Source organism: Diceros bicornis, chromosome 17 (assembly GCF_020826845.1).
Source record: "Diceros bicornis minor isolate mBicDic1 chromosome 17, mDicBic1.mat.cur, whole genome shotgun sequence".
In the NCBI taxonomy this organism is placed as follows: Eukaryota; Metazoa; Chordata; class Mammalia; order Perissodactyla; family Rhinocerotidae; genus Diceros; species Diceros bicornis.
In genome coordinates, this window is record NC_080756.1 from 46,293,354 (window position 1) to 46,315,401 (window position 22,048).

The following is a 22,048-nucleotide window of genomic DNA, read 5'->3' on the forward strand; positions in this document are numbered from 1 at the left end:
GGTGGGGCCGGGCACAGTAGAGGAGGTAACTACATCGCTGGGAACAGTTTTGTCCCCTGTTCCAGTGTGATGGACAATGAACATTCAGAATATGAATGGTAGAAAAATCTTAACTTCTTTTATTTTATAGTGTTATCATATGGAAGTTTCTCCTAAGCTTGAGATCTGTATATCCCACTGCCTGTGGGGATCTCTTGGATTTCTGCAAGCATCTGTGGGCCAAAGTAGACTTTGTTTCTCTCCTGCTTAAGATCTTTCAATGGATTCCCATCACCTACAAAATAAAATTGAAGCCCCTACGTTTAGTGTATAAGGCCCCCTGCGATCTGGCCCCAGCTTGCTTTTCTGCCCATATTTATCATTCTCTTCCTTTTGTAATAATACTCAATTACTAATAATTCTCTCACACATCATATTTGCATCTCTGAACTTTGGCTCTTTACATGAAACTCTCTTTCCGCCTTTGTTGCCTGGTGAAATTTTATTTACCCAGGACTCTCCTTAGGCATTCCCTGCAGGAAGCAAGCCTTCGCTGAACCCCACCATTGTCCTAAATGCCCTTAGTCTGTACTCTCATGGCACTCTATGAGTTTATCAATTTTTTATCACTTTCCATTTTGTATTTAAATGATCTATTTGTCCATCTCTCATATTAACAATCTAAGCTGAGAAAAGCTGGATCAGATCATAGTTATCTTTGTATCCCTAGTGCTTAGGTCAATACCTGGCATAGAATATTTTTTTTATTTAAATAAACTGACCTGACTTTCTTCTGGTTGGTTTTGTTCTGAGGCCCTATCCCTGATCTTGGTCTTTTATCTCAGAAGTTGAAAGTCTCCCTAGAGCCAGCTGCAAAGTTCCCAGAGCACTAACAACACCACAGCCAATTAACTACAGAGCAGGCTGCCCTGAATCAGCATCCCAAAACACAAAGACCAGGGCTCCGAGCAGGAGCAGCAGCAGAACAATGGAAGCCACCCAGTCCGGATGCCTGTTTCTATTATTGCTCGTCACCTGCAAGCTGTCCCCAGAAGTTGCTACAGAAGTTCAGGAATCCACAGGTAAAAGAATAAAGCACTTGGGTGACCATAGGGTGAAAGTGTGAAGGGAAGGGAACATGGGAGTCCTCTGGGTACTTTCCTTCAAACCTGGAAAATTTTCCAGGAAATGCTGGATAAAGACCTGTGTTGCCTAGTGGAGAAGAGGGAAATCTGTCATTATCCTTCAGAGAGAGGCCACAAGGGGAGGTCATCCTCTGTAAGTTAGCGAAAAAATAAAGCCTTGGGGTGATAACTGCACCCCTGGATCTCCTTGGTTTTGGTATAAAGAGTAAAAGTAGAGATGCTCTCGTTATTTAGAGCTGCCTCCTCTCTACTCAGTACCCCAACACCTTCTGCCTCTCTCTCACTCCCATTCTCTGTCTAGATGGTCCCAGTGACTCCCAGGAACCTGTGTGGCTCACAGACGTCCCAGCTGCCATGGAATTCATCACTGCTGCTGAGGTGGCTGTCATAGGCTTCTTCCAGGTTTGTCCAGACACTCCACTTTCTATTTCCCCAAAGAACCAGAAATGTTCTACCTCAAGGGAGCCATCAGTCACCTGTTGGCCAGATGGTAATGCATTAGAAGCCAAAGGGCACAGAGTCTGCTTTCAGCTGGTCAGTTGAGATCCCTCAGTTTCTAGACATTCCCAGTCTCTGAATTATGTCTTTCTCATACTTGCTTCAAGAGTTCTGAGGCTGCTAACTGGGTCTCCTCATCTACGGTTGCTTTGAAGCTTAAGTCAATATCTGAATTGCTGAGGCAGGGGCCAAATAAGCCCAACTTCTGTCTTCCAGGCACACATTAGTCAATAGTTATCTCTGTCTAAAGCCTTGCCAAATAGGTAGTCCCTCCTCTTCTTTCTCTTTGTTTGTTCTGATATGTTGAAAAAGGATGACATTTTGCATATTGAAGGTGTTAGTCTCTGTCTTCCAGAATGGCTGCCTGGCTAATGAAAGGAGCCATAAATGAGAGGGCATCCTTCCAGCATTTTTATCTTTCTCTGGAGGTAACATCTGGGAATTCTCACAGCTGATCAAGCCCCGACTCTCTCCTTGCAGACCTCCTTGTCTGTTTCCATTCATTAATTCCAACTTACCATCACCCTGCCAATTCTGTGTACACAGCTGGAAATAGCTGCAATGAGATGGAATTGGGGGAGGAAGACAGAGGAGCACATTTTTCAGTGATGAGAGATCTGAGCTGTAGACAAAAACAGCCACCCTCGGAAAGGCAAGGAGTGGCAAGAAAGTGGAACTAGAGGAGTGTGCAATACCTTAAACAGCCACCAGATGCCGTCACTTGATCCACGAGCAATTCCATTCTAGGGAGCAGAATAAAAAAGGAGGAAGCCTAGATTGACAGATGTTCATAGCCTCAAATGAACTCCACACACCCTTTCACACACACTCCCTCTGCTTGACCCCAGATGCAAGGCTAGCCAGCTTCTTTTCTTTTTATACATCTCCTCCTTTAGCCCAGAGAGACGTCAGGGAAGAATATGTACACTCCCACTTATTGCCTAGAGCTGCTGTGGGCAAAGGTCCTGTGACAGCAGGGAAAATGATGCCAGCTTGCTATAGAAGGACTGGAATCATCACTCAGAAGTGGCTTCCCTGCTCCCACCTCCCACCTGTGTTCTACAGTTAGAGCAATGCGTGAACAGTATCTTCATGGGCAATGCCTCAGGCTTATTTATAGTGGAAGGAGGAGGACTATTCTTCCACATCCTGCACAAACCTTTGTTAATAAAACTTCTAAGCTTCCATTTTAAATTTTTTATTCTTTTTTTCTTTATTTTTGGTGCTTTTGATAGCACCTATATTTTATTTTTGCATTATGTCTTTCCTCCACAAGTTGTTCCCAAAATATTTGCCTCCTCAGGTATATCAACAACAGTGCAGCCCAACTCTGCAGGCCTCTATGATTTTGAGGCCCCTCTCAGCTACTAATAAACTTGAAGTTCTATGGTAAGACCAGACAGGAGTCCCAGGCTTAGCCACAACTTTGTAGTTACCTATTAACCCAGCCAGCCTGGAAAATTCAACAATGCCACTGCAAATTTAGCCTGCATTCTCAGAGGTAAATGTTGTTTCACTGGACAGTAAATCAAGTCTATGATTTCTGATCTGAGTGAGCACATTTCTATTCCCTATTCTGTTTCTATGTCTCTCTTCTCCAAAATAACCCCTGTGGGTTTTTTTTTCCTCTTGATTTTAGGATTTAGAAATACCAGCAGTGTCCATATTCCGTAGTGTGGTGCAAAACTTCCAAGACGTGTCATTTGGAATGAGCACTGATTCTGAGGTCCTGGCCCACTACAACGTCACTGGGAACGCCATCTCCCTCTTCCGTCTGGTGAGTTGGGAGGGCAGCTTGAGCCTTCTCCCAGTTTCTCCTTAGGTTGTGGATTCACAATCTTGTGAGACTAGAAAGGGGTCTATGTCTTTAACACAAATGATGATGCCAGAGTCAGGGACAATGATGACAAGGATGATGGCTCAACTCAAGCTTTCCAAACAGACGCTGTCAGGAAATGGACAGAGGACTGGACTGGGAGTCAGGAGACGAGATTTGTAGCCCTGCCTTGTCACTGACCAGCCATGTGGCTTGGGCAGGTCACTTAACATTTTTTAGCTTCAATTCTTTCACCTATAAAAAAAAGGTTTTGACCATATCATCTTGAAGGTCATTCTGAGCTCTAAAATTTTATATTTTTATATCTTTGGGAGTTCACTTACATTTGTCAAACACAGATTAAACAACTACTGTCTGCCAATGCAAGATATTGATAATCAAAACATGTTAAGTGTATTCTCCCCTCTCATAGATCTTAAAATGTAGCAGAGATTGTAAACATAATCTACAAAAGCATCATTATGGATAATTTATTATGAGAGTTCAAAGGATAAAGACAGTATAGGAATTCTGACCAAAAATTGATGAAGGAGACAACTGAACTGGGATTTAAAGGATAGATAAAATTTGGGCAATGTGGAGGAGAATTCATGGCTACCGTGGGAAAAACAAATAAACTTAAGATACAGTGATCAGGCCAACCTGACTGGATCTCAGGGTACATGTTTTGGGGAAATGAATATAAATCAGAAAAGCTTGATTGGAACCACATTGTGGAGAAATTTGAATATGAGCTTAATGGGTTTGCAGTTAATTTAGCTGGCACAGGAAAGCCCCTAGAGCCTTTAGATCTGGGGAGTAATATGAACAGGAATGTGTTTTAGCAAGATTATTTTGGCAGTGATGGGTAAGACGGATTGTTAGGCAAAAAGATAAGAGTAGAGAGAAATTTGTTAGGCTCAGAAAACAGATCATGTACTAAGGGTCTGTAGTAGAAAGGTAGCAACATAAAGTGAAGGATAAGCAGGTCCTGCAAGGATTAGATATCAAATTTATGGAATGGAGGCAAAGTTTAAAGACTGGGTACCTGGGAATAGTGAGGGCATATACAGAAATAGGGATTTCTAATGCTTTAGTTTGTTGTTGAGTTTGTATTGTTGGTAGAATATCAAGGCAAAGATGACCAGAGTCCACTGGATATGAGAAATTGAGCAAAGGATAAAGTTTTCGAGATTTCTGGACTGAATAGCCTTCATCCTATCTGTGTCTTTTACTTCTCATCCAAACCTCTTTTAAATGTGTTTTATATTCAATGTCTCCAACTCTCTTTAAGCTCTTAAATGCACTGCTATCTCGTTTATGCCCCATCACTCCATTAAAACTGCTTTCATCCAGGTCGGCATGGTTTTCATATTTCCAAATCCAATGAACACGTTTAGGTCTTATTTTATGGAACATCTCTGCCATATTTGACATTGTTGACCACTCTTTTCTCTTTAATATTCTCTCTTTCCTTGACTTCTAGGAACCTCCTTCTCCTGGCTCTCCTCTTCTGTTCTTAGTCTCCTTGAGACTTTCTCTTTCTCCACCTACACTGCTGCCAGACGCAATGCTCTTGCCAATGTATATTACAGAATCTATACTCCATGGATGCAGAGACTGTTTTGTTCACTACTTCAACCACAGAGCCTAAAAAAAGTGCCTGCTACGTAGCAGATGCTCATTAAATGAATATGTGAATGAATTAATGAAGGAATGAATGTATAATCCTTAGGTAATATAATTCTTTCTCATGTTTGACTATCATGTGTTTTCTGAGGATTTGGAATGTTTTATCTCTAGCCTGGACCGCTCTCATGATTCAAATGCTTTCTGGATATAACTATTTGGATACTCTCATAAACACTACAATCTTAACATATTCAAAACTGAATATATCGTCTGCACCTGCTGAATCATGTTCTTTCCTCTAAAACACTATTTTGTCGAATGGCTACGTTCAGTCAGTATCTTAAGTTTTGCCAGTTGTACCTCCTATCTTATTGAACCTATATTCTCCTCCATTCTTTCTATTTCATTTCTCATTTAGACTTTCAGCATCTTTGGTATAAACAATTTCAATAGCTTCTTAATTGATCTCCTTTTACTACTTCATATCGATTTCTAGATTGGTATCAAAATGATAGATTTAAAATGGAAATTTGACCATGGCACTCCCTTCTTAAAAACTCTTCAGTATTCCCCATTTCTTACAAGATCAAAATGGTGATATTTAAACATACAGTGTTTTATGACCTGGCAACTACCTGCTTCTCTATTCCCTTTTCCAGCACATTTCCCACTCTGGGCTTTACCCTCTACTACCCAGCTATACATAGTACGATGATACAATTCCACGATTTCACAGAGGCTATTCCTCTGCCTAGAATGCCATCACCCCTTGGTGCCCCCTTTCACTTAGCCTCACCCAGCTAACTCCTCATATTCCAGTGAATCAGTTCAGGCATCATATCCCTCAGAAAGCCTCCCCGGAATCTCCAAATTGGCCCAATTATTCCTCTAGACTTCCTTGTCTCTATTTTCGTTTACCACTTTATAGTGCGTGTAATGTATTTCTGTGTCTGTCTCACCTTTTACCCGGTTAGACCATGAGCTATTCAAGCCAGGAACCATGACTTATTCATCTTTGTATTCAAAAGGTCTGCAATACGCCTCCAGTACCTAGAAGACACTCAGAAAGTGTTTGAGGAATTGACTCACCTCCAAGAGTATGTCTGAGGGTGCATAAGTCCCTTCAGCAATCTTTCCCCTACCTGGACAGCAGTTGCAGGTTTGCATTTTCACCATTGTGAGATAGGAATAAATCAAGCTTTTCTGTGAAAAGCTTTGGTAAGAAAGACATGGAAGGTTAGGCTAAGGCCTTTCATGTTGCCGTTGAACCATTGGTAGTAACCCTTCAATACACAACTTCTAATCAGCTACAGCTCCACAAGTACTTTTGTCCCAGTTTGTTGTTTATAGATCTTACAAAGGCATGATTTAAAAGTCTTAGTACAACCAAGATACACATGTGGGGAAGAAAAACAAGTACTGTTGCTTCCAATGTCTCTACAAGGCTTTACAACCTCTAATGGGCTCACTAGATGTGCTTACAATTTATTCTTTATAAAGCCCTGTTGATGACTTCCCAGAGCTATTCACTCTTCTTTAGCATCTGTTTTTGGTTTACCACTAAAAGACAGACCCACTCTGAATGAACTCTTGGGATCTCTTTGGAGAAAATTATTTACGTGCCTTACTGAAAACAAACACACTGGTTCCTGCCCTACTCCATTGCCCAGTGTGGGATAGGCTCACCCTATGCCGTGCCAGCTTTTAGATAAACATTTTTTTCTCAGTTTACATTTCCAAAAGTTGAGTCCATATTTTAATAAGATTATTATTCAGGAGTTTGGGATAACTTTTTTTTTAAAGAGAACATCAACCAAGATGATTCTTTTTTACATTGGGAAACTTGAGCCTTTTGCAAATTTTCTGGTATCTACTTTCATCTTAGATCTATAGTTTCTTCTCTTTGTTTGTTTTAGTGTCTAATTTAGGATAGGCACTATGCTAGGTGTTTTCCAATGTTCTATCATTTAATTCTCACAAGAATCTGATGAAATTATTATTATTATCCCTGCAGCATCAATAAGAAAGCTAACGTTCCATGAGATTGATTCAGTTGTCCAAAGTCTCACAACTATAAAGTAACAGAGATCTGATTCATCCCCAGCATTGCTGATTCAAAGCATAGTTTCCTACCATACTATAGTGACTTCCTAAAATGCTTAACCCTGAAGAAAACCTTTGTTTTACTCCTAGATTCTATCTACTCTAATGCCCTTCAATCCAAAGCCTTTTTTTTTCTAAATCACTATCTCCTAAACCATTTCTCTATCCCTCTGGCACTATTTAATCAAATTCCAGGATTATTTCCCAAGACTTAATGTAAACATTATATAACTTGGCAAAGAAATTTCAGAATTTAGATGTATAGAATTTTCAATTTTAAGAACATATTTAGAGATAAGCTTAAATAAATGATAAGTGAAAAAATAATAAGACTATAATGAATTGACATTACTGGACGCTTGAAATGTTGGAGCAGTAAGAGGCCAGCAAATGGTGTACTCATGGAACACATCACTCTCCAATAGTAGCGCAGGCCAACTACAGAAATGTTATCAGGAAGAATTTAAGTAAAATGGAACAATAATAAGTTGTATATGACAACCTGTCTGTTTGAGGACACAGCTTATCTTTTGTGAGCGTGATGGCAGGAAGACCCTCCACACTCTCCAATGGGACATTATTGTTGCCCTAAGAGAGATGTAGTCCCGGGTTGAATAAACCATGAGCCTGTCCTAAAATGGAATTTCAGATATGATTTGAATGTTTATCCTGCTTTGGGTATTCTCAATCACTTCTATTTTAAGAGACATAAGTATCCTAACTTTGACCCAGTAGGATAGTAATGGAAACACAGTGGAGGCATTCTTTCATTCCTTTTACAGTTCTTTGTTGGGTACCTATTATAAGAAATGCACCTTGCCAAACAAAGACAAACAGATGGAACCAGTGCATAAAAATAAACTGATAAGAAATGCAAGAAGTTTATTGTTGTTATTATCTATTACTTAATGTTATAAACCAATGTTACTGCAATAAACAAAAAATTAAAAAAAAAAAAAGAAATGCAAGAAGTAAGATATGTCAAATTATCAAATAGTTTTTTATATGGTAAGCTAAGCAGCTTATGAAAACAAACCCAGGGACATGAGGGTATTTGCTTAACAAATGATTTCTCAGTGCTATCCAAGATATTTAATACTATAACTATAGCATCCACTAAGACAATTTTAACATATGTTATGAAAAGCGGGGTGGTTAATTAGAGAAATCCATAGAAGTTCCACGGAATATTGCTGAAATGCTAATGAACAGAAAAGGAGTGATTAAATCTCTCGAGATGGTATAGTGTCTAAAACATAAAATAAGCCACTTTTGATACTCTTGGGGAAACTCAAAAGTATGTTTTAAAGTGGCATCTCTTCCGGTTTACTGTTTCTGTTTTTCTTCTGGCACTTCTTTTCTTGGGGAAAGAAATAATATGATATCTCAAGTAAAATTCTTCACCGAAATTGGAAAAATATAGAAAAATTTTTTTCCCCAACTCTTGGTTCCAGGGTCAGATTTTCTTTCCAGTGCGTTATGCAAATAATTCCTTTTACAGAAGAGAGAGATCCTTTTCACATGTTGTTTCCATGAATCCCACACATGATGGTTCCAGAGTTTATTAGTTTAAGAAATAGTGAAATAATCAGGCATGTTTTGTTAAAAGATGCACCACAAACTGGAGAGACTTTAGGAGGGTGGTTTTTATGAAAGCTCTTTGCTTCTTAGAGAATGTTATCACCACTTAACATGCTGTGCCTCCAATATACTGCATTCCTTAAGTCCAGAAACACCTGGAGTCAGGGGTGTTTCCTGTTCTCCCTGTTCTGGGAAATGTGAGGGACTGCCTGGAATAGAGAATAGAGAGGGAGGAGGCTCCTGGCCTAGAGCACAGCTATGTGGGCTGAGGAACAGTGCCAGGCCTGGGAGTTCCTAGAAAAATCATCGGGAAGTATTTAGACATATTAAATATTAAAAGGGCCCTGATTGTGATTATAAAAACAATGATTTTGATGTTGCAATTAGCAAGGCCTTAAGTGTGAAGGAGGCATGCCAGATGGAAAGCAAGACTTCAGCAGCTGTAAAGATCCTGTGTAGCTCATTTTCTTTCTCTCCTCACTCTTCCTGACTCGGAGAAGAGGATGGTAGACGGGTGGGCAAAGACTCCACCTAAGAAGATATTTTCTCTTGCTTTTATATTTCTGCCCCAAGCTTTCTACTCAGAACTTTGTGAATTTTAAAAGAATTAAATATACAAAGGGAGTTCACATTTTAAAATACCCCATGGTTTTGATGAATTTTTTTTCAAAATTCTTTTTGGGAAATACAAACATTTTCTGTATTTCAGTATTTATTTATTTCATAAATTTGAGTTGTGAAAAACAGTCATAAAATAAAGAGATTAAATTGGTATCTGAGTGAATGTTAGCACTTCTGTGCCTCAGTGCCTAACGTATAGCAGGCACTCAACAAATAATTTGTAAATAAATAGATTAACACAGAATGACTACATATATCCAGAATTAATAAAGTTAACCATAACGAGTGCATTGGGCTTCTTGGAGGTTCATATTGCTTTTAATTAACCCAATGGGGGCCATCTTGAACAAAAGAAGTGAAAAATAGATAATGGGAGTCATCATGGGGTTGACAAGAATGAACAATTTTGGATTCTTACTGTTCAGTGGATTTAGTTTACCTTTGTCTGAATTCCCTCCTACATAAACTAAAATGAGACTTACCTCTGACTTTGCTGGGTAGACGGGGAGACAGTATCTTAGAGGTAAAAGGATGGTTGTGATCCAGAGCAAGATCTGATTAGGTAGGATCTATATGAAATAGCAGATGTAAGGGAGGTTAAGAGGTTAAGGAGATGTCCAAGAGTTGGTGGCCCAAAGATCTCAAAAATGACCCAAACTATTTTAGGAAACAGACAAAATTGCTCAAGAGCTATCCCTGATAATTTTATCTGTAGGCATAGCTGCTATAGGTGATGGAAGCGTTATCTTGTGTCTTTACGGGCCTAAGTAGATTGGAGGAGGGGAATGGGGAATTCTGGTATCAATGATTAGCAGTATGAAGTTCTATATTTTAATATATCTAAATATGGTAGGGAAAGGTTGTTTTTAAATGCAAATATGGGATAACAGACCAGGTAACTAGACAATCCCTTCCACCAAAGGCATTTTTTTTTTTTTTTTTTTTTTGTGAGGAGATCAGCCCTGAGCTAACATCTGCCAATCCTCCTCTTTTTTTGTTGAGGAAGAGGGCCCTGGGCTAACATCGGTGCCTATCTTCCTCCACTTTATAGGGGATCCGAACCAGCGAACCCCGGGCCGCCGCAGCGGAGCACGCGCACTTAACCGCTTGCGCCACCGGGCCAGCCCCCAAAGGCATTTTTTTTGAAGGCTGTGCAAAATAAATAAATAAATAAGAAGGCGTTGGAGAACTAGCAAGAGAGGGGGAAATGTCTAGACTAAGATCTAGAAGAAGATGGAAACCCAAAAAGATGAACCCGGTATTGGGCCTGCTTTTCTTCTGGGGGGACTTAGCCAGTTCTAGAAGAAGCAGGCAAGAGATTTGAGAGGTTTATTAGCATTTTTGAGACCCTCAAAGAGCCAGAAAAGTAAATGTTGGAGTCCGGGGACCACAAGAGGAAGCAGGAGTTGGATCTAGTAAAATGCTCTTTGCCTCACGTAGGACCCTAAAAATAAGAATGAACCATAAGTAGATCAGCCCTCCCAAGGGCTGCAGCACAGATTCAAGTCATCTCAATTCTTGAAATTGGATTAGGATACTCACATACGAATATATAAATACACATACATACACACATACATATATATACACACGCATACACCTGCCCCTGTATGTAATTATATATCTATGTGTCATCTATAATCTACCCTTAGCCATGCCACAGTATAATAGCTAAAACTCAAGAAAAAGAGAAAAATCTTAAATCAGAGAAAAAAGATTACCCTCAAAATAATCTCAAAGGGGTAATATTAAAGGTTCAGAGATGACTTCTCAATAGGAGAGTGGAATGCAGAATATAAAGAATTATATCTTTCAAAAGCAGAAAGAAAATAGCTGTCAACTTAGAATGCTATCCCCAACAAAAATAGCCTTCAAAAAAAAAAAGTGAAATAAAGATATTTTAAACAACCAAACTGAGAGAATATGTCACCCAACAGATCTAACTCATACTAAAGGAATTACTAAAAGGTGTTCTCTAGGCAGAGGGAAAACCATCCCAGATAGAAGCTCAAAAATGCAGGAAGAAATGAAGAAAACCTAAACTGTAAATATGTGCACAAATAGAAATGTATATTGATTATATGATAATAATAATAATGTCTTGTGAGGTTTAGAATTAAGACACACAACAATAATTGCCTTTAAGTCTTGAGTGTGGGGTCAGGGAATGGAATTGGAAGGAAGTAAACTGTACTAGAATGTTCTAATGTCTGTATTGTCCAAGAATAGGGTGAAATTGCCAATTAATATTAGATTCTGATAAGTAAAGAAGGCATGTTGTATAATTCATGCTGGTAATCCTTAAGAGAATAATTATAGCCTGTGCCACTTCCAAGCCAATAAAGGGAGAGAGGGAATAATATAAATTGCTCAATCAATTCAAAGTAGGCCAGAAATCAAGGAAAATGGGATTTGGAACAGGCAGAATCAATTGAAAAATGCATATTTAATTAAATATATTATTAATAACAATTATATAAAAATAATCCAGTTGAAAGACAAAGATTATCAGACTGGATTAAAAAATACAGCTATGTGTTTTTTACAAGGGACACATCATTTTAAAACATAGGGACACATGTAAAATATAAAGATAGGTTACAAGTAAAAGGATGGAGATAGACCAAGAAAACACTTCCAAAAGAAAACTGATATAAGCATATTAATATTAGACAAAGTAGAATTTTAGGCAACAAGCATCCCTAGAGATTAAGAATGATACTTTATAATGATAAAAATTTCAATATTCCCAGAAGATTTAACAATTCCAAGTTTGTGTTTATCTAATACATGGCGAAAGAATATATAAGCAGAAACTGACAGAATTGTAAGAAAAAAGGGCTAAATCCACAATCATAGTGGGAGATTTTAAATACTCCTCTCTTGATAGAATAACTCATTTAAAAAAAATCACTAAGAATATAGAAAATTTGAACTATAAAATTAACAAAATGACCTGATTGGCATGTACAGAATACTGTATTCAAAAACTATGGAATATACATAATTTTAAGGACACATGTAATATACAGTAGTCCGTCCTTATCTGTGGTTTTGCTTTCCACAGTTTCAGTTACCTGTGGTCAACCACAGTCTGAAAACATCAAATGGAAAATACCAGAAATAAATAATTCATAAGTTTTAAATTGCTTACCATTCTGAGTAGCATGATGAAATCTCCTACCACCCAGACCCGGCCCGCCAGGGACATAAATCATTCCTTTGTCCAGGGTCTTCACGCTGTATACACTACCCACCCATTAGTCACTTAGTAGCCGTGCGGGTTATCAGATCAACTGTCATGGTATCACAGTGCTTGAGTTCAAGTAACCCTTATTTTACTTAATAATGGCCCCGAAGCACAAGAGTAGTGACGCTGGCAATTTGGATATGCCAACAAGGAGCCGTAAAGCGCTTCCTTTAAATGAAAAGGTGAAAGTTTTCAACTTAATAAGGAAAGAAAAAAAATCATATGCTGAGATTGCTATGATCTACAGTAATTTTTATTACAGTATATTGTTATAATTGTTCTATTTTATTGTTAGTTATTGTTTTTAATCTCTTACTATGCCTAATTTATAAATTACACTTTATCATAGGTACGTATGTATAGGAAAAAACATAGGATATATAGAGTTTGCTACTCTCCACCATTTCAGGCATCCATTGGGAGTCTTGGAACATATCCCCACAGATAAGGGGGACTACCATATATAACATTGACAAATGATATAAATAAAACGTAGAAATTAAGCTAGAAATCAATAACAAGAATATAACCAGGAAATCCTACATTTGAAAGCTAAGAAATACACTTCTAAATAACTAATAGGTTGGGTAAGAAATAAGAACAGAAATTAGAAGACATTTTGAACTGAATGATAATAAAATCTACATATAAAATGTATGGATGTTTATAACCTTATAAGGGGGAAATGTGTAGTTTTTAATGTATATTTTAGAAAAGAGCAATGCTAAAAATCAAGGATCTAAGCATCCATTTAAGAAGTAAGAAAAATGAGTTTTAGGTGGATTTTAGATCTATTTGTGAAAGACAAAATAATAATGTTTCTAGGAAATAATATAAGACAACATCTTCATGACCTTGGCGTTGTCAAAGATTTTTAAACAAAACAAAACAAAAACAAACACTACCTGTGAAGGAAAAGATTGATAACCTCGACTACATTGAAATTACCTTCTGTTCATGAGCGGTGCCCATTACAAGTGAAGACCCCAGTGAGAGAGAAGGTATGCAATATAGAACCAACAAAGTGCTCGTATCCAGAATATATAAAAACATCTTCAAATCAACAAGAAAAAGACAACTCAATAGAAAAGTACGCAAGTGACTTGAATAGACCCTTCCCAAAAGAGGATATACAAGTGGTTAATCAAGGAAATGCAATTAAAACCACAATACGATACTACCACAAGTTCACCAAAATGAGTAAAATCAGAAAAGCTGATAATACTAAGCATTGGCAAGACCGTGGAGCAGTAGGACCTTTCGAAACAATTCAAGTGCAAGTGTAAGTTATTACCCATTTTGGAAAATAGCTTGGCATTTTCTGCTAGTGGAGAATACACATACCCTACAATCAAAAATCCCAGTCCTAGATATATAATATGCTCAAGAGATACAGTGGCATATGTGTATCAAGAGATATGAACCAGAGTGTTTATTGCAGTATTACTTTAATAACCAGAAACAGGAAACAACCTAAATATCCATCAACAGTAAAATGACTAAATAAACTCTGCACATTTCTACAATGGAATATTATACAGCAAGGAAAATGAACAAACTACAGATATGTACAATAACGTGCATGACACATAAACAAAATGTGAAGCAAAAGAAATGAGATGCACATACCAAAAAACATAGTTTGTTTCCATTTACATAATGTTTTTAAAAAAGTAAACCATAGCATTAAGAAATGCATCTTTCAGTGATAAAGCTATAAAGGAAAGGAGGAAAACTGTAACTATAAAAGTCAGGATAATGGTTACTTTTGGTAAAAATGGATGGGCTATTGATTAGAAGGGAGCACAGAGGGCCTCAGGGGTTCTGGCAAAATTCTATTTCTTCACCTGAGTGGTAGTTCCACAGCTGTTTGCTGTGTAATAATTTCCTGAGTTTTACGTTTTCTGTTTTGTGCTTTTCTCTGTATGTATGTTTTATTTCACATTAAAAGGGTACCTAAATAAAACATAAATCTGATCACAGAAATGGCTTCCCTTGCCTTCATATTAGAGTTTCATCTTCTTACTCTGGCTTCAAGACCCTTCAGAAGTTTGCCTCTGCCTACCTCTCTGAGCCATCTCTCTCCCGCCTAGACTCAACATCTACTGCTATCGTCACAGTAAACTAACTGCAGCTTCCAGAACATGCATCTCACATCTTTTGGCCTTTTGCAAACTCTGTTCTTTATTTAAAATTCCCTCCCCATCCTCATTCATCTGACCAAATCTTAGGCATTTTTCAGGAGCTACCTCTTTCTGGAAGCTTTTCTGTTCCTCCTTAGGTGACATATAGGATTGTGACTCCCCTGTGATGATACTTGCCACACTCTGTGGGACATTTATGTTCACTTGTCTGTATCCCTCACGATAGTGTGTTCCTCAAGGGCAGGGAACATTTCCTGTTTACCTCTCTGTCTTTGGAGCTTTAGATAGTGCCTGACGTGGTAAATGGGCCAGAAACATTTATCAATGAATGAATTAAGTCAGAACAGTGACAATTTTATCCTTTTTGTGTTACCCAGGTCGATAAACAACTGGATTTAAAGAGCGAAGACCTTGAAAACATTGATGCCACCAAATTAAGCATTTTCATTGGGACGAACAACCTCCACTTGGTGACAGAGTACAACCCTGTGGTAAATCACAGCCCCTGTCTTCAGCCCCTTATGTCCCTATCCCGGGGAGGGTACTTGTCTTCATAGCAGAGACCCTTTCCTCCAGGAGTTCTGATCCTTTGACCAATAATAACAGTAACCACCTTTAACTGAACACCTAGTTGTGTATGTTGCCATCCTTACTACAACCCTCTAATATTGATAAACTTGTCCCTACCCAATAAAGAAACAGAGGAAAGTTAAATGGCATGCTGCACGACTAGTAAGAAAGAGAGCCAGAATGCCAAGTTAAGGTGACTGATTCAAAATCTTCTGAGTTTTGCTGCCTGAGAGTGTTCCGTGAAGGCAACTCTGATCCAAGCAACACTCTAGACCGTGCTGCTCAAACGAGACAGCAGTCTATGCCAAAGGGCCATTTTTTCCTAAAGCGTTGGTGACAAATATTGGTGATCACGTATTTGGATGCCACAGCGATGTAAAATTTCTATAAAAGTTTTTGAACACCTATTCCCATTTTCTGTGCCTATCTCCTTGTGGACTAGTAACTAACATTTCCTGGTCTGGCACCACCTGCACGTGCCTAGACCCTCATGCTGCCTAACCTTCCTCTCTAGGTTTGTCTTCCTTTGCATGCATGCTGCATGCAACCTGGGTGAAGGCGTTGGTCCACTTGTCCTGATAATCTTTTGGTCTTCTAACACTGTACAGCTTATAGACTCACCTTCTATGTCCTGCCTTTTATTTTCCCTGACGTAGATCATAGAGTGATGGAGTATTAATTTCCAGTGATCTACATCAGCTCAGAAATGCTGTGAATTCTCTAATAACAGTACTTTACACTCATATCATGATTTTTAGAAGTTACAAAGCCCTTTCATATCATTTTCTCATTTAATCCTCACATTAATTTTTTTGAGATAGAAGAGAGGAAATTATTATACCCATTTTACAGAAGAGAAGATTCAAGATCCAAGTGACTTATACAAGACCATGCAATGAGTATGTAGAAAAGGCATCAGTTAAGGAGGAAAATTTAACTGATGATGCATTAGCTCGTATTATCTATTTCCATTTCACAGGAAAGGAAATGGAAGTTCAGAAAAGTGAAGTAACTTCCACAAGGCCATATGACTGGTAATTCGAGCTGCAGAGACAGCCCTATCCACTTGTCCCTGCCTTTTTCATGAATGGTCTGTCTGACAGTCCTGTGGTTTTTCCATTGCGCCACAACGGCCTTCAGTAGAAAACACCCCTTTTCCTGTTGACTGAATTCCTGTCCACCTCTCACACCTTGTTTGTCTCTCTGGTGCAGTGACTCCATTTCCACTTTTGCTAAGAATCCAAACACATGCACCCCAGGGGTGCTGGCAGCAATAATCAAAAAGGCATTTTTCTCTTAGAGCATGATCATTCTGCTCCTTATGTCTGTTGAGCTGCCAGGAGTGCATGTGTGACCAGAAAAGATAATCTTATGGTCCTTGGGTTTATGGCTTCAGTGTCCTGGAGTTCTGTAGGCTAAGGCAGGGGCAAGGACTGGCCTTCCTGAGTTCTTACGCCAGGTCCCTCTCTTATCTTACAGAATAATGACATATTTAAGTTCCACATTAGTAGTGAAGGCAAATCACATCGAGAAGAAATTAGGTAAGAATTTCTTTAGAGAAGCAATTTCAACTTTTATTGTGACTTTTTCATTTCCCAAAAGCAGTATTTTTCTCATTTGAAGACCTGCCCACACTGTTATAATTATTTCTCACCTGTGGCCAGTGCGCAGGTTTGCACCAGTAGCAACTAGGCGGAAACTCACAGCCATCTACTTGGGCTGCCATGCACTATTAATGCACACACAATATATGGCTTCAAGGTAATCTAGGCTGTGGCTATTCGGATTACACTAATCACTTCTGCTATGTCCAATCCTTTCTGCTAGGACAACTGTACTTTTTGACTTCTTAGCTTTTATTTCTTGATTCTTCCTAAGAATCACCCTTCATCTCTGCTCTAGGAGGGTAGGTGCGTGCTCTAAATTTAAGTAGCAGGATCTAGTAAAACAAGAGACAATTATTTACATCCAATCTCCCAAATTTAAAATCTAAGAACTGGTTTTAAACTCCAGGGAGAAAGTTTTGAGAAAGAACCCACCGGGCTCTCCTTGTCTACATGTTGGCCAGTGGAGCTGAAGAAGCTCTACAGAGCAGTGTGTAGCTTCCAGAAGGATCCTACCTAGTTGTTCCTCTTCCTACCATCCCAGGACTCTGTCCGATGGTTCGGTAATCCACCATACTCTCTCTTCCTGTGCACATGCTAGTTTTATAGCAATGCTTTCTGTATTAAGAAGGGAGAGGTGAAAAGGAATGGGATTTGTTTAAACTAGAGACACTGTCAACACTATTCGGGAAAGTGAAATGAAGGGAGCCAGTGCCATAGTTTCACCCTCTTTCTCCTCTCCTCACTCTGGCTCCTGACTGTCCCACTCCCCTCGGTCATTCGCAACTTCGTGGGGAATCACTGTCTCTAATCAGCAAAAAAGGGCCAATGCTTCTTGTCTCCACAAGAGCTTACCTTATTACTGACCCCAAGTAGACTGGTTCAACTATGCTTAGTGTTGAATTGGTTCAGATGGAGTTTTGCAATCAGCTGTGTATGACGCAGTACATCCTGATGGTTAAGAGCACAGACTCTGGATCCAAACTGCCTGGAGTAAATCCCAGACCACCACTTTGTGACTCTGGGGAGTTGCTTAATTATCTGTGCCTCAATTTATGCATTTATAAAGCTGGGACTTTGAGGATTAAATTAGTTATTACATGTAAAGACCTCAAAACAGTGCCTGACACATAGAAAGCACTCAGTAAGTATGCACTACTCACATGTGGTTGAAGGCCACATTTTAAGAGTATCTGACCACTCTTGCTACACAAAGAGGGATGAAAAAAGTGACTAATGTGTTATATGTTGTATTTGTTGTCTATTGATGCATAACGGATTACCCCAAAGCTTAGCAACTTAAAACCATAAACATTGATTATCTCACCCAGTTTCTGTGGGTCAACAATTTGGGAGTGGTGCTTCTGATCTGGGATCTCTCGTGAGGTTGCAGTCTGAAAGTTTGACTGGGGCTGGGGGATCTGCTTCCAAGATGGCTCATTCACATGGCTGGCAAGTCGGTGCTGGCTGTTTGTAGGAGGCCTTAGTTCCTTGCTGTGTGAATCTCTCCCTAGGGCTGCTTGAGTGCCCAACATTGGAGCTGGTTTTCCACAGAGTGAGTGATAAAAGAGAGAGCAAGGCAGAAGCCATGATGTCTTTTACGATTTAACCTTGGAAGTCATGCTCCATCATTTCCGCAATATCCCATTGGCCACTCAGCCCAGCGCTATTCAGCTTGGAGAGGAGGCATCTACACAGCTGCATGAAAACCAGAAGATGAGACTTATTGAGAGCCATCTTGGAAGCTAGTTACCATTTGCGTTATGGATGGACAGCTCTCATTTATGTTTCAGTCTACCTATTCACTGGATTGCCGCTAATGGATTTTTTTTCTCCCTCTCTCTTTCATTCTACCATAATACCTTTCTATTTGCCAGACTGTGGTTGGCCTATTTAATAGCATAATTGAGATTCATCTTCTACTGATGATAAACAAGGCCTCTTCAGAGTATAAAGAAAGCATGCATAGATACCAGGAGGCAGCTAAGCTCTTCCAGGGGAAGGTAAGTCTGAAAAGAAAGACACCATTTTGAACATTCAGCCCCAGGACACTAGAAAAAGGGAGATGGAGCCAGGGAAGGCAGATTAGTAAGAGAAACCACAAATATGGTTATGTGGTAACAAAGTAAGAACTGGGACATAATAAATCACATTATTCTGATTTAAAATTAAAGATGTTGTATTTTGTACTATTAAATGCCTATATAATGATATCTTCCCTTAGTGGTAAGTCTGTTGCTTTCTTTTTTGCATTTATAGGTGGAGAGAAAATAGAGACCCAAAGATACTGAAAATAAAAATCACCCATTAGTCGCAATTTGTTTACTCCTTGCTATCATCTCTTAAAGTTGTAGACCTCAGGGCTTATTTCTTATATAAAACACCTGTCATGGTGCCCAATGAGCGTTCAATAAATATTTCTTTCTTTCCCTTCCCTACTTTGCACAGTTCTGCTTGATATCACTGAAATAGTAAAACTTCCAGCACTTTAAAGCTACTGCACTGAACTAGAGATCTGTTCAATGATGAGAACTGTGTGGGAATAAATAAGTTGACTTTCCAGTAGTTGTTTCCCTAACACTAGAAGTTGTCTGTGTTACTGAATGTAGATGATTGCCTAACAAGAATATCATAAAGAAGATTTCTACTTTGGGTAAAAGGTTTGATTTAATAACATAAAATACTTAACATTCATCAAGCACTTGCTGTGTGCTAAAAACTGTACTAGAGATATTGAATGCATCCTCTCGTTTAATCTGCCCCAACAGAAGCCCACTTTTCCAATAAGAACACTGAGTCTCAGAAAGGCTGAATAATTTGCCCAAAGTCACGCAACTGGAAAGTACTAGAGACAAAATTTAAGACTAAGTCTCCACTTTTAACCATTAGGCTATGCTTTCTCCCTTAGCTAATCACTAAACTCTTTTCCAATTCTATGTTCTTAAAATTAAATAAACCGGATCAAAGGGATAAAATACCAAAGCAATGCAAAATAAGGAGAAATTCACCTAAATTGAGATTTAAATTGTGTGGCACAGACCTTAAATTCAATCAGTGTAAACTGCAACAATTACAGGGTATCTCTTTCTCCCCAGGACCTCAGATAGATCTTTCTCTTTCAAACTTCTCCAACTACAGGTACTATTTATCCTGGTGGACAGCGGTGTGAAGAAAAATGGGAAGGTGATATCATTTTTCAAACTAAAGGAGTCTCAACTGCCCGCGTTTGCCATTTACCACACGCTAGACGATGAGTGGGATACCCTGCCCATAACAGAAGTTATAGTAGAGCACGTGCGAAACTTTTGTGATGGATTCCTGAAAGGGAAACGGCTGGTAAGTGTGAGACCACAGGTAAAACAAATTGAGTTTCTTCCTCTTTATGTCGCTTTTATTTCCCGTTGAGTAAAAATTCTTTGGGCTCTACTGGATTTGATCATGAGCAAAGGTATATGAGGATATGGTGGTCAGAGTCAGGATGCTGATTAGATTACAGTCATGGGAAAAGAACTACAAAAGCATTTTTGGAAAGGTCTTACATAATCAAAGGAGTTGAATTTTGAATTTCAATATTCTGTCTATGGTATCAATGGGAAACAAAACAAATTGCATATAAAGAGTTCATGTGATAAAAATTTCAGATGGATTTAGGACTTCCAGGGGTAGTTAAATAGCTCAGTTTGCTAATCTCAGAGCTCAAAAACAAGAGTGGGCTCCAAATCTAAATATCAGTGTCATCATGTTTTTCAGAAAGAAAATCCTGAATCAGAAGAAAAGACTCCAAAGGTGGAACTCTGATTTCTCCCTAACAGTTCTGCATATTACCAAGTATCTACTTTATGCTGCACAAAAAGATGCGACTCAACCCTCAGAGACGCTAAACAACAGGATCATCGGGCCCTACAGACATACGCAGAGAGCTCCATTTTGTTCCTTAAAATCTCAGTTGATCTCCTGTCCTCTCTGTTAAATTTCCTATGTTCTCTCAGTACCCATCCAATTTTCTGTTATGCATTCATACTGCATAGGCCCATACACTATAGTACCACTATAACACCATGGATGGAGGACTTAGGAGAAACACTGTGATACCGCTATGAAAGAGAGACATTCCTAGAGGGAGATTGTTCTGATTTGTCATTTAAGACTAAATTTGTACACTGCACATGCCTTACACACAACATAGTTTCTGCTCTTTTAGGGTTATCTAAGGATTGAAACTCTACTTTCCTCATAAGCACACGTTCCTCTCTTAGTCAGGGCCAAGGACAAAAGGATGATTTTAAACACCTTTCTGGAATTGCCTTTTTGCCAGAAGTTAAATGATATTTCCAAGTTTCTGAACTCGGCAGAAACAGACAATTTAAAAACTCTATGCTTATTTAGAGTTTCTAACTCCCCATGTAAATCAACAACCTCATAATAAATAAAAGGCAACGATGTTATGGGAAAAGACTGGCATCTCTTTGCCAAACCCTTTATAAATATCCAGCTGCCCAACCAAGGAGTGTGCACCTCACCTTTCAATGCCCACTGTTTAGTGTCAGGCCGTGAGCCACTCACGTGTTATTGTTCACTCTGTGAGTGGGATGGGAGGTGAGGAGAGACCAACCTGCATGAGGATTGGTATAAACCTGGCAAAGGGGCTAGGAACCGAATTAGGTAAGAGGTTGGGGAATGGATAGGAGAAGGCGGGACTTGGCAAGAGGGCAGGTTGGGGCTGACTAGGATTATATTGCAGGTGAGGTGTGCCATCCAGCCCGTGTGGGAAGGGGAGAGAGTTTGGCTGAGAGTGTCTGGCCCACAGGCTGTTACTGTCAACACACAGATGCTACATTGTTCCCAGAAAGCCCCTGGTTCAGAAGGAAAGTGCCTAAGTGCTGAAGAGCTGAAAAACCACAGTGTATACCTAAGGGCTGGTCCAAGCGAGGAACAGGATGAAAGGCTTGGTTGTTCCTTTCTGTGGGGAAAACTCCACAGCCTCTGAGCTGGGAGTCAGCAGCTGGCAAGGACACTGTGAAAGCAGCTGTGTACGGCACGCCTCTCAGCAACGTGAGACTGAGGGATTCTGAGAAGGCCATCCAGTGCAACCACAGGGCTGCAGA

The 22,048-nt window shown here is 39.2% G+C and overlaps 1 protein-coding gene across 1 annotated transcript; it reads left to right on the forward strand.

The window, feature by feature from the left end:
• Positions 1-15: 15 nt before the first annotated feature.
• On the forward strand, positions 16-21,396 carry ERP27 (endoplasmic reticulum protein 27). Its single transcript, XM_058558708.1, has 7 exons — positions 16-1,061; positions 1,426-1,526; positions 3,262-3,399; positions 15,147-15,260; positions 18,821-18,946; positions 20,082-20,279; positions 20,694-21,396. The coding sequence occupies exons 1-7, from the start codon at positions 968-970 to the stop codon at positions 20,739-20,741; spliced, it is 819 nt and encodes a 272-aa protein (XP_058414691.1). The 5' UTR covers positions 16-967; the 3' UTR covers positions 20,742-21,396.
• Positions 21,397-22,048: the final 652 nt, after the last annotated feature.